The sequence below is a fragment of the Pseudochaenichthys georgianus genome, chromosome 20 (assembly GCF_902827115.2).
Source record: "Pseudochaenichthys georgianus chromosome 20, fPseGeo1.2, whole genome shotgun sequence".
Taxonomy (NCBI): Eukaryota; Metazoa; Chordata; class Actinopteri; order Perciformes; family Channichthyidae; genus Pseudochaenichthys; species Pseudochaenichthys georgianus.
In genome coordinates this window covers 9,783,748-9,796,493 of record NC_047522.1, presented here as the reverse complement: position 1 = coordinate 9,796,493, position 12,746 = coordinate 9,783,748, and the positions used below count along the sequence as shown (strand labels likewise).

Sequence of the window (12,746 nt, the reverse complement as noted above, 5' to 3'; positions counted from 1 at the left end):
GAGAAAGTGAAGAGAGTGAAGTCCTGAAGTGGTAGTGACAGTCCTCCCTCTGGTTGGCAGAGGGAGTGGTGGGAGTGTCAGGACAGACTTTATAAATCGTGGCTGTAGCTTCACCACAAAATGGGACACAACGTGAGACCAATGTGGATTGACACACACACACACACACACACACACACACACACACACACACACACACACACACACACACACACACACACACACACACACACACACACACACACACACACACACACACACACACACACACACACACACACACACACACACACACACACACACACATACCATGTATACATCACTTCAGGGGACATTACATTGACTTACATGCATTTCCTGGAGACTTATCCTAACCTTAACTATAACCAACACATGCCTAACCCTTACCCTTAACCTTAACCTAACCAAGTCTTCACCCTAAAATTAATGATCCCCCTCATGGGGACTTCCAATTTGTCCCCATAAGGGAAGCCAGTCCCCACACGTGACTATGTAAACAGATCTAGGTCCCCACAAGTATAGTAATGCTAGACCACACACACACACACACACACACACACACACACACACACACACACACACACACACACACACACACACACACACACACACACACACACACACACACACACACACACACACACACAAACACATCCAACGTGTGGACTGACAGAAGGTTGCAAATTAATTCTTGTTTATGTGTCTAATTTTTTAATCATATGAAATCACTGCTAACATCTGCAATTCATTTTGTATTAAACAGAGTTTTATGACTTAAATATGGTCAACTAATCCAGCTAATTCTACAGCACGCTCTTAATTTTGTTGAAACCAGGATCAGTAGCTAGTAGTAACTGGAACACGGCTGTGGTTTAACAGCAAGCATGTTTTTATGGCAGCGGTGCAGGAGTTTAATTAAATAACAGGTTAAAGAAACTCTGTGGTAAGAGATGACATCGCAACTGTACCACATGTTAGACATCTGTGATTCCCTGTAAGGAAGCCCCGACTGATTCAAAAATATAAAAAATGACTTCATACTACAATACATTTCTGAAAATAGACGTTCAGTGCATTAATTTATTTTGAATCCAAAATAACAAATCTCTGTCTTCAAAGGAACGAAGCGGCCACAAAAGTGACTTCATTGATGGAGTAAACTGTAAAGGGCTTAAGGTATATTGGGGTTATTTTCCAAAAATGTGCAATGAAAAGACCCAAACCAAAAATGTATGTGTCTTACTGACAAGTATTGTGTGTCTTTCCAAAGCCTGTTATATCTTTCCTCTGTGCTAGAGCTCCATTGTTCCTGCATGCTGTCAATCACATTAATAACAATATTTCCGTCTCCAGACCTTGAACAATATCTAAGGAGCGAAACATTGTTAGTGCCGTTATTAGCATGCACCTTTGATTCAATCCCACACACTGTCCTGCTTTTCTAAATATACACTATTTTCATTGGTGTATTAATCCACCAATGAAAATAGTCCCAACCAACACATGCACTATTTAAGTCTTTTTGAGTATCATTTACTGACAAACTGCAGTGTCCAGCTGTTTTGAATATTACTGGAAGTCTGTATTTGTGACCATATTAATGACAGATTTACACAATGTTAGTTTTGGTGTATCATGTTTGGGGTCAGGCTCTGAGCTGAGGAAATCCTCAGGATTGAGTGAAGGTGTGCGTGCAATATACCGGCAGGCCAGATCTAATAGTAATTAGAAATTATCCTGCGGGCCGAAATTAAATTCACCAAGGGCCTGATTTGGCCCCCGGGCCTTGAGTTTGACACATGTGCTCTAGAGCAAGCTTTGAAGAAATGAAAAACATCCTGGCTTGTTACAAATCATCGCTATTAAACTCAGTTATGCATGAACAAATACATTGTCCTTTTCCTGCATAATAAAGAAATGTGTTGCATAAAAGCCAACACTTCAAAAACCTTTCGTGAAGGAAGTATCCAGATTAAAAATAGCCTACATCAAAAGTTACACCATGACTAGTTATGCAATAAGAGTATAAGATTATTAGTGATGCATTAATGTGTCTGTAATATTGAACTTTTTTAGTTGGTTGAAGTTGAGCTACTTTGAAACTATTGTCCATACTGTTGAATACTTTATAACAATGCATCATAACAACTGTGAAAATAACTGGATGTCCTCTGAACTTGAAGTATTGAGTAGCACACAATCGAAATCATCATGTTAAGTTAAAGTACCTCAAATAAGTACAGTTTTCACTACAATCCAGTTGCCTGTACTCACTGACAAACAATGTGTTCATAAAAGGATAAAGAACTCTGAACTGCTGTTGCCCCCTGTTGGAGCAGCACAGTTAAGTTTTTCTCAGAGAGCCTTATGATCAGGCTTCCCTTTGCCTCAGTGGTAGTTTAAAGTGTTACTCTTGCCAGGGACTGCCCTGAGCTCTGTAAATAAATAAATAAAAGAAAGAAGGCAAAAACCTAGCAAAGAATTTAGTTTTTCTAAATATGTGCCTTCCCTTCCTAACCAAACCGACCACATCAGGCTGGACAACACGCAGAGAAAGCTGTAATAAGCGAGGAGGAATGTTTTTCATGCAGGAATTCAGCTGAAATGAATAAAAGAAAGCTCTGGATTGGTGCAAATATGAGTTGACAAGAATAGATTAAACATGTATTACTTTGTTTATGAGGAGTGTTTAAAAAGGCTGCCTCTTTTAGCAATTACTAAACGGAGTTACAGGGTTAGACAGAATCAATCAGCAAAAGACAACTTGTTTTTTCCAGCTTATACTGGTTTATAACAGCTTATTTACTTTACACGGGGTCAGTTCAAGTGTGTTTTTATCTGGACCATGTGCCTTTTCCTATCTCTTTATATCTGACTCAGTATATTTTTGTCGAGCTTCAGGAAATTGTGTTCTTTGCCTAATCAGATCCAGACTACAAGCACTGCAGTAGCCATTTTCACTCACCTATAAATCTACCCAGAGGACATGAAGCTGTACAGTATCAAGCAGCCACATTTACCCATTCTGCTGTCCTTTTATTTGTAAGGGTCCCATTTTTCCTCTAGAGGGCGGTGTTGGCTCGGTAAATCAATATGTTCGCCCAGTCTTTTTTTACTCTTTTCACTATTAACTTAAAAATACAAGAAGCAAACATATGTATGTGCTGTTTGAATTTCCCTACACTCAAGTCAATATCAAATGACAAGTCCTGCATTACTTCTGGATGAAGACATATTTGTTTTTTGTTTATTTTTTGCCGATCTACATTCACAAAAAAATGTTCACAACATTCAGAATTGTATTCATACAGCCTTCAGTTAGAACAAGTCCGCTAACAGCCTTGAGGTGGCAGCAACGTGCTAACGGCACATAGCAGTACTACCGGAAATTAGCATTAGAAGAAGAATGTAACGTTGGAAAAAGCTACAGTACTATCGCCGCGTCAGATGATTAGCTAATAGTAAAAACACTGACAGTCCACCTCTCTTTTCTGCATTACAAAACGTCGTAAGTCGTCCGTTATGTATATTGGTCCGTTATTTACAGTTTGAAGCCTCTCTCGCTGCGCTGATAATGCTGAAAATGAAGCTACCGATGAAAACGGGCGAGGAAGGAGGCGACGAAACTGCCGAGGACGATTCATTGGATCTGTCGGAGCACCAACATATTCCCAGGGCGGTACCTCCTTCTTCGGTGTCCGACCGTCTGGATGATTCGCCCAGACCTAGCGTGTATCCATTCCAGCTGGACAAGGAGACTGTTTTTGAGTGGTTTGGCCTACATCTTAACCCTGCTAAGCGGATCGAGTTCATGTGCGGACTGCTACATATGTGCCAACCCCTGGAGCTCCGCTTTTTGGGATCTTACTTAGAGGATCTTGCAAAGAAAGACTATCATGTTTTAAGAGACTTTGAGTTTCGTGCTAATAGTCCAAGCGATTTAGGAGTTTTAACAGACGTTATAGATCCAGTCGTTAGGTCCAAACTCCTAGTCTGCCTTTCCCTCCTCGGGTCTGACAGCAGGGAATGCGCTGGAATACTCTTTCGGATACTGAGCCATGTAGATCCGGCCCTGTTCTACAAAAATTATGACTACTCGCTCCCTTCATTCTCCGACCCTAACCACCACTCGTTCCATCCACCGTGTCAGGACGGGAATGTGTACGGGCGGTCAGAGGAGACCTGCGGCTTCTCCACTAATGAACCAGCGGCAGGACCTCTGGAGCAGTTGGCGCTGCTTTTTGCCATGGCCTCTCTCCATCCAGCGTTCCACTTCCACCAACGGGAGATTGTCCGGGACCAGCTTGACAAAATAGAGCTTGCCATAGCGGAGGAGCAGAGACGTCAAAGTCAGCTAAGAATAAACGCCCAGATAACGGTAATTTAAAAAACACTAGCACCGTTAAATGCTAAGCTAGGTGAACAAATACTCAAGTACAACTTGTGTTCTTAAGAAAGATATCTATAGCATGCCAGTCTAAAAGTGTTAATTGATGAATGCACTCAGTGTGGTGATACATATTGTCAAAGTGTACCAAGTACTTCCCTTTCATACCATGGTCTGTCGTCCAAGGCAGGACATGTCACTCATGCTAAACATAGTTAGCTAACAAGCTAATGTTGGTCGGTTAATCTGCCAGCAACTGGCGTGCGGCAGGTGGTTTCAACTGTTTGGGGGATATTTCAATGACTCCCATGTTGCATCTTTATTCTGTAATTTAGCTACCGTCCTGTGTATAAAAACTCTGTGCAGAGAAAGTCATTAACAAGCTTACTTGGAGCCAAGCGGTGCCCTCATTAATGCTAAATCTATTACATGCTAATCTCTGTTCTTGAAGTATTGTATCCATTCACCAGTCTGCAACTCTAGAATGCTGACGCTATAACTGCTGCAGTGGGAGTTTGATAAAGTACTGATTCACTTGTGGCTTTTTAACCACGTGCTCTATGACACTGGATGTTATCATTCCAAACAAATGGTAAAGCAAAGTAGTTTACTGGAAAGTATGACCTCCATTTCTTAACTCATATGTAACTACTGCTTTCTACAACAGTCCATATTCTAGATTTAAGGGGGGCCTGTCTCTTAAAATGATATTATGTACACCATATTTGTGGATCAGGCCCCTTGAGTCTGGGTTTAGGTAATAGCATTGATTGTCATTTACTGAAGCCAGAACATTCAACTGAAATAAGCAATAGAAATGTAAGTTATGTTTGAGCTAAGAGTTGGTTGCTAATTTCCTGAAATGGTTTCTAATGCCAGCCCGAAAACTGTTACTGTTTAGCTCTGGTATTTCTCCCTTAAAGAGCCTGTGACACGAGTTTCCCCCATCATCCAAACCCATCAATTTGAGTAAATATTGTCCCCTTGAAAACCGTTACTGAACTGATTTTGGATATTTGTACTTTGATAACCATTAATCTGCCCTTCAATGTTGACAATTTCTGGATCTTCTCGGGGATTCTTCAAGTCCCGCCAAATGATGTGTGACGTCATTGCGGGCACAGCGCTCCAGCTGCACCGTTCAGGATCCCAGCTTCTGCATGTAAACGCACGATGGGGCACACAGTAGCAAGCTCAGACAGCGATGACAGTTTAATTTTGAACGTATCTGAGAGCTCATATGAGGCTGAAGGATCGGTTTATGTTGTATGATATCTGTTAGAAGTTTAGGAATGAGGTGCGTCAATATGGGCGATCATACGGTCATGTAGCCAGTGGTGGAATGGGACTAAAAATCATCCCGGGACTCTCGACCGGCCCACTTCGGTACCGCTAGTAAATTGTCAACGGGGGGAGTGGGGGATGTCAGGGTCCAGGCCCGGTTCCAGATTAAAATGACTAAGGGTGCATCTGAGATTAGAGAGGGTGCAGTGCTATTTTTTATAAGTGGGGAGTGTACCTAACACCCTCTATGGGGGTCCTCACCTCCTTTGGGGGGGTCCGGGGGCATGCTCCCCTGGGAAGATTTTTTTTTTAAATATTGAAGTTAAAACCATCAATCTGGTGCACTTTGAGAGCAACATTAAGAGATCTATGGATCTATGTGCTCTTTGCTTGATTATGCCTTCCCAGTCCCTTATCACATAGCCTATAAGAGCATGGCGCCAGTTGTTGTAGCCAGTTGTGGTGAAGGCATCTGACTTACTTTAACCGAAATGTCTACATGCATAGCAGAAGATGGCATCTTTTTTACATGAATATTCCAGCCAATCTCTGTTTTGAAACCATGAGCTGCAAAATGAGCGCCTTACCCCACTGTACAGGCGAGTTGGGTACTTTTTTAAATATACCTGGGAAGGCTCTGTTTTGCAGAGGTCCTCTGGCACTTGCGGGCCGCCGAGGGGTGGCGGTGTTTGGGGTAACGAAGACGGCTGTGGCTGCTCCGCCTCTGTGGGCGAGGCGGGCAAAGCCGGCAAGTCGGGCAGGAGGACGTTAGTGTCCACGACAGTAACGTAATGTCCCCATGATCTGAACTGTTATTACCTGCAGTAGATGCAGTGTATGCTGGCGATAAGGGCTGGTTGTTTTAACCATTTTCTGATCCATCATTGACTGCTGTGTAAGCACCTTGCAGATGATGAATGTGCAGCGGCACAGGTCACACGCACCTGACATAATAACGTTACTTACCGTTTAAATTGATCAAATAAATGCAGCAGACAATGCTATTCAACCACAATTTATTTTATTTCAACTATATTCTTCTTCTTCTTATTATTCTTCTTCTTATTATTATTATTATTACTATTGTTAGTAATAGTAGGCAAAATGTAATATTTTTCACTTTGAATTTTTTTCAACTGAGGGTACAATGCACCCTTATGCACCCCCGTAGAACCGGGCCTGTCAGGGGCGGCGGGTGCTGTAGATAGTAAATGTAAATATGTAAATATTTGTGTCACTGCATCCTGGTAAAATACAAATATAATGTATAATGTCTGTGTCTTTGACCTCAGCGCTGCTAGCCACCTATGCCCTGTACTACGAAGCCAGTTCAACAGACCCTGGATATGTTTGAGTAACAAACAAACTAACAACAACAAACTAACACACGAGATCTCGCTAAGTGGTCCTACGACGCTGGTTATCAACTCGGTAAATCAAGCCAGGGTTTCTCTCTCCAGCTGAGAGCGCGTTCACGTCTAAGACACGATTGGATCTGACTTTAATTACATTTGACTCGAGTGTTTCGTCAACATAATGTGTTGCTTAAGATAATACTTCTGCATACAGTATGTGACACTGTAAGTGTTGCACGGCCAGATACGGCTCAGCTGACTCAGATAAGGAAATATATGATATTATATGATCGATGATCTGATTGATGATGTAATATGAATGATAAGTGCGACACGTCGGCGTCTTCTCTGCATACGGCAGTTTAAACTGTATTTCCTTTATCCTGTAATATGTCTTGAGAGATTTAAACTCCGCACACTGAGTTGATCTCTTTTCTATAGACGCCGGAGGCGGGCAGCGTCAGGTAAAAAAAGTTATTTAGCCTTCCCAAACCTGAGCCTCACGCGCCACCTATGGGGGATGTGCTAGTGACTTATCCGACCGGCCCACTTCGGTACCGGCCCATCGGGATTCGTCCCGATGACCAGTCCGCCACTGCACCCAGCCCACGTAAACTGTGCACATCAACACGTAAAAATCACTTACCTAATCTGAAGTCATGTTAGGAATGCAAAGCTGTTCTGCAGCAGACTCAAGTGTCAGAGCTTCCAACCAGCACAAGTAACGGCACCCTTTAGAGTCAACCTGAATTTAATTTGAACTTGTATGAGTGTCTTTCCACCTTACGGTGATACATTTCTTCATATGCCAGTTTACGTTAGGGATGCTTTCACCAACTGGGAAATATTGGTGATCAGTATCTATTACAGTTGGTCATATTCCTAACAGAGAACATGATTGAAAAGTTGATTTAAATGTAGCTCTTAACTGAAAAAAAAGCTCTTATGCAACACTTTTCCTCTACGTTTGTTTAATGCTGACCTATCACAGTGACCATACATCTAAACATGCATGTAGTTGGTACAATACTTCAGGGCTGTCTTTGTTCTAGATGAATCCATGAGGTTGACATCATGGTGAGTCATGTGAAGATGAGCTGCCATTAATAAAATCACATATGCCATTGTTAGTGTGCCGTACTGTTTCTGCACTGTGGCGCTGTCAATGTGGTACAAGATCAAGGGAGGGGAAACAGTGAATTAAAGGATGGTTAGACATTTTTATTTTAGATTTCCTTGCCTTCTGACTAAACAATAATGGTGTAGCTCAGCTGTTGTCTTTTTTTTAATAATATATTTTAATGTTGACCTATTTTATCATAGTCCATGTGTAAACCAGAACTAATCTTTGTATGCCGAACATATCACCTGTTTCATCTTTGTCGTGAAACAACTAACCTAACGGGGGGCTTCTTGATTGAAATGTCAAATAATTATACTTGGGGTGCGTTCACACCTGCCTTGTATAGTCCGGTTGAATCGAACCCTGGTGCGTTTAGCTACTTGGTGCGGTTAATTTGGGTCGGTGTGAACACAATCCGAGACCTCTTAAGTGAACTAAACAACCGGTCCGCTAAAATAGGTGGTCTCGGAGCGCTTGCTTGCGAACTCTGGAGCCGTTAATTGCTGGTGTGAATGCAATCCGCACCAAAACATTGGAAGCGTAGTATTTACGTGCCACAAGAACGCGGATATCTTCAAAGATCTTTAGCGAAAGAGTCTTTCAAGACATCCACGGTTGTTTAGTTAAAGAGTGAAGCAGAATGAAGTGTTGAACAGTGTCGTGTAAAGTCAAAATTCTCCGTCAGCTAGGCTACATAAAATGAAGAACACCTGTCGTCGGTGAAACGCCCCTCCTTACTGCAGAACGTCGCTCATTATGTTATAATGTTTTTTAACGGACGTTGTCTGATTATATAATCATATGCGCGGGCCGCTAGTGTCTGTTGATCTCCAGATTAACAGCAGCATGAGAATAACCTGCCGAAAGTGCCGATGCTCCGGTAGAAATTGATTTGCATTTTTACCCCCTTAATGTCTCACCAATGGTTGAACAGCATTTTCGTGCACATGACTTGTGATTAAAGTTTATAGTCCGTTTGAGTTTTGCCCGAACGCAAACCGAACCTTCTGGAAAATGAAACAATGTAACAAACTGTGGTCTGGTGTGCACCAGAGAACGGACTATTAGGTGTGAATGCACCCTTAAACATAACATTGTGTAACTCTGGATAACAAATAACTGGTTCATCTTGGTGGTTGGTTTTTATGCAATCTAAATATGAAACCTTAGAGATGCATTTATAACTAGTCATGCTGTAACTGAAGGTTAAAATGGTAACAAACCAGTAAGAGCCAGATACTAACTCAGTGTATTTCTGTCTCCAGGAGCTGACGAGTCAGAAGACGGATTACCTGCCTTCCCCAGCGCTGGGTTTGGGGGATTGTACTGCAGCCCATCCTCCCTGCCAGAGCCGTCGCTCCAGCCGCTGGGCAACACAAAGAGAAGGTGATAATAATCATTTGACAAAGCAGTAATGTAATGGGAACACATACCTGCCAAACGCTAAGGTTACTTCAATGAAGCAGCGAATTCTGTTACGCTAGCCTGAATTTTTACATTACATTCATTTCGGTTTTTTGTATTTTCTCTTTATTTGTCCCTTAATGAATTATATGATTTTCTTCTACAGCAACAATTGCTATATAAATTGTACAGCCCCTTCACTTTTCCAGTATTTTTTAAATCGCTTTGTAAGAGGTAAATTGTCGGGGCGCCTAGAAAGTACTGATGGGTTCTTAGTAAGTGATATAGTGAATGATAACTGTAGAGGTCTATTGTGTTTGTAAAGTCGATATTTTTGAAGGCCTAATAGCTACATTGCTCCAACGTATTACTCTCCTAGTGAACTTAGTGATTCATAATGGTTTGTTCCTCCTCTCTGTTTTGCAGCAGTGCATATAGAGGGAATTGTGCTCAGGGGCATCACTCACACCCGAATAGACAAGGAATACAACTTTGAGGTAGGTAACAACACTGCATACACACGCCGTACTGCTTCAGGGTAATACGTCTGGTGGAATTGTTTTAGTGTTGTACTGTGTTTAACCATGTCATCTTACGTTTGCAACAAGACTGTGACCTTCATGTGTGCGCTCAGCTCATTGAGGCACAAATAGACACCATTTTCCACATTTATCTCACAATGAATATCCTTGTTATGCTGGTTTTTGCTATCCGAAAGTGGTCTGCTACTCTTTTTTTCTGGCATCCTATGGTGCCCAGTGCCAGAAAGTAAGGTCATGTTGGGCAAATCTCTAGTAATTTCTATCGCAATTGCCCCTTGCATCAAACTAATCCCAAACTCTTAATCTCTAGCGAGGCAGCTCATCACTGCTAATGAGCCTGTTCACTCAAGAATGAATGCCATCCAAATACAGATTCACATGAACCCATGGGAGTATTTATTGCTCAATTAAAGGAACAATAAATCATTATGACAGATGGAGAGACTATCCTGTTGGCTTGACTGAGCTGCCGCAGTCAAGTGTCCTCCTCACACCATCTGTTTGTGCTGGACAGAGACACAATGATACACATGGTAACACATGTGTTTATAATGTACCAGAGATGTGTCTTTTCATCATGTAGTATAATAAATGTATAGATAATCTATTGATAATAATACTGTTCCGTGGTGCTATAGGGATCGTCTTGTCAAGCTTTTTAGTACCGATTCTAATTACCAACTTAATTCAAGGCCAATCTGACACTTACCATTTCTTGCACATAAACATTAACACAATACCACAATCCATAGGCAAAACCATTCCAGTTTCAATAGCAAACGGTATGCATATCTTTGTTTATAAATACAGCCTGCCTCATCTCACTCATCTTTATTATGAATTAATCTGGTTGTAATGGATGGACACTAATGCATTGCTACAGTTGTTGCATATATTGAGTCATAGTGGCATCATTTGTGTGATACATTATTGATTAAGATGCTGTGTAAAGCATGCTTTTTGTAGAAAACCAGAATAGAAAGTCCCAAATAAATGAGAATATTTCTAGGAAAGTACAGGTTTATATCTCAATCATCGCATAACTATAGCACATTAGGAATGGGTGTAACTATTGCTCTATCTATGTGATTATAGAGGGAGATTAAGACATGTTTGTGTAGACTTGGGTTGGGAGTCGACCTGCTCTGTATTTTTTCCCTTAGCACTTTTTTTGTTTTGTTTGTTTGAGTCATTTTGGTTTGTGAGTTGTATGTCGGTTGTCTTACATTTCAGCTTATGCATGACCCTTAAAATAGATCCCTTAAATCAATATGGTGTAACACTGTCTGTTTGTACTTGGGTGTGTACTCGGGTGTATGTGTTTTACTTTTGACTGTACTGTGAAGTGCTAGCATGCATAGCCCTATTTCCTTTGCAGTGTTGTGATAGAGAATGTCCTCTGTTGTGTTCCAGGTGAAGTGGTCAGACTCTTCTTCCAGTAGTGTGACCAAAACCCATCTGGAACTGGAGAATTTCCTTCTTAAGGTATCCATTTTTCACAAATTCAGTACCCTACGACCTTTATGCCAAACAGAGAAGAGTAAATACATTTAACACACTTAGTTATACTTCGAGTATATTCAGGGTTTATGCTGCTTATTATGTTACATAAGCATTTCCAAGATAGATATAGATATATGTAGATGTAGATATATATATATATATATATATATATATATATATAAAATACATATTAAATGAATATATCTATAAGTACATAATGTAAATGTTATCAATAAAGAAATTAAACAAAAGTAACCCAACTCATCAGAATTTGTAAACTTACTGTTTTTATGACATTGTTGTAATTTTTATTTAATGCCAAGTTTATCAAATAATGTCACTTTTCACTTACAAACATTGTATAGGATTTATGTCACGTTTTTAAGATGTCACATTTTATTTAATGTTATTTTTAATGTCATAATTGTCTTTTTTTAGATACATTTCAGATATGATGATGTCATTTTCTTTCCATGCTGCTACTGTTGCCTTCACTGTAACTTGTAGCCCAACACACACTCCTTGTTTATCCTGCATTGTTTTCTCCCAGCAGCTCCCTAAGGATCAGAGTACTGAGTCTTTTGAGAAAAGCATCCTGAGACTTCTGAGCCAGGGGGAGCGGAACGCGAGCAGAGAGGTGGAGAACAACCTCAGGTACATTAAACCCAATTTTTCAAATAAGGGGGGAATTGCTGCGACTGCTGAAAATATATACATTTGACTTTAGTGTTTTTCAGATGACTAACCTGAACCTCATATTTATTTTGAATTGTGAATAGGGCAATGCAGTTTGAAAAAAATGTATCTGCTTTTTTCTATTGCTTTTCTTTAGTGAGGTTCATAATATCTCACTTTTTAAAGAACAGCATGTGCAAGTCCAGAGACTTCACACGTGCACACACTGAACTAGTGGACAAACATGTTTATGTCCATCAGTTTCATTTTCTGTGAAGTGACTTAGTGGAAAGTGAAACTTATCAGCAGGAACTCAAGCTTTTCATCAGTAGCCCAGCCCTCCACCCCTCTTTTTCCACGGGAAGCTTTTTGCTTTATTCATTTAATTACCGTAATGCTTGCAGTACAAGATACTTCTACATGTGCGCAACTTTATTTTCATAAGCACTTAT

The 12,746-nt window shown here is 40.7% G+C and overlaps 1 protein-coding gene across 3 annotated transcripts in view; it reads left to right on the top strand.

The window, feature by feature from the left end:
* The first annotated feature begins 3,283 nt into the window (after positions 1-3,283).
* Positions 3,284-12,746, top strand: part of zcchc2 (zinc finger, CCHC domain containing 2) — a 35,493-nt gene continuing 26,030 nt past the window's right edge. For 2 of the 3 annotated variants that reach the window (XM_071206949.1, XM_034109100.1), the window contains exons 1-5: positions 3,284-4,399; positions 9,436-9,556; positions 10,001-10,071; positions 11,530-11,601; positions 12,170-12,273. In XM_071206949.1, the coding sequence (XP_071063050.1) occupies positions 3,596-4,399; positions 9,436-9,556; positions 10,001-10,071; positions 11,530-11,601; positions 12,170-12,273 (1,172 nt within the window). In that variant the 5' untranslated portion in view covers positions 3,284-3,595. The remainder of the gene's footprint in view (positions 4,400-9,435; positions 9,557-10,000; positions 10,072-11,529; positions 11,602-12,169; positions 12,274-12,746) is intronic. The other variant, XM_034109101.1, reaches the window with a different exon arrangement.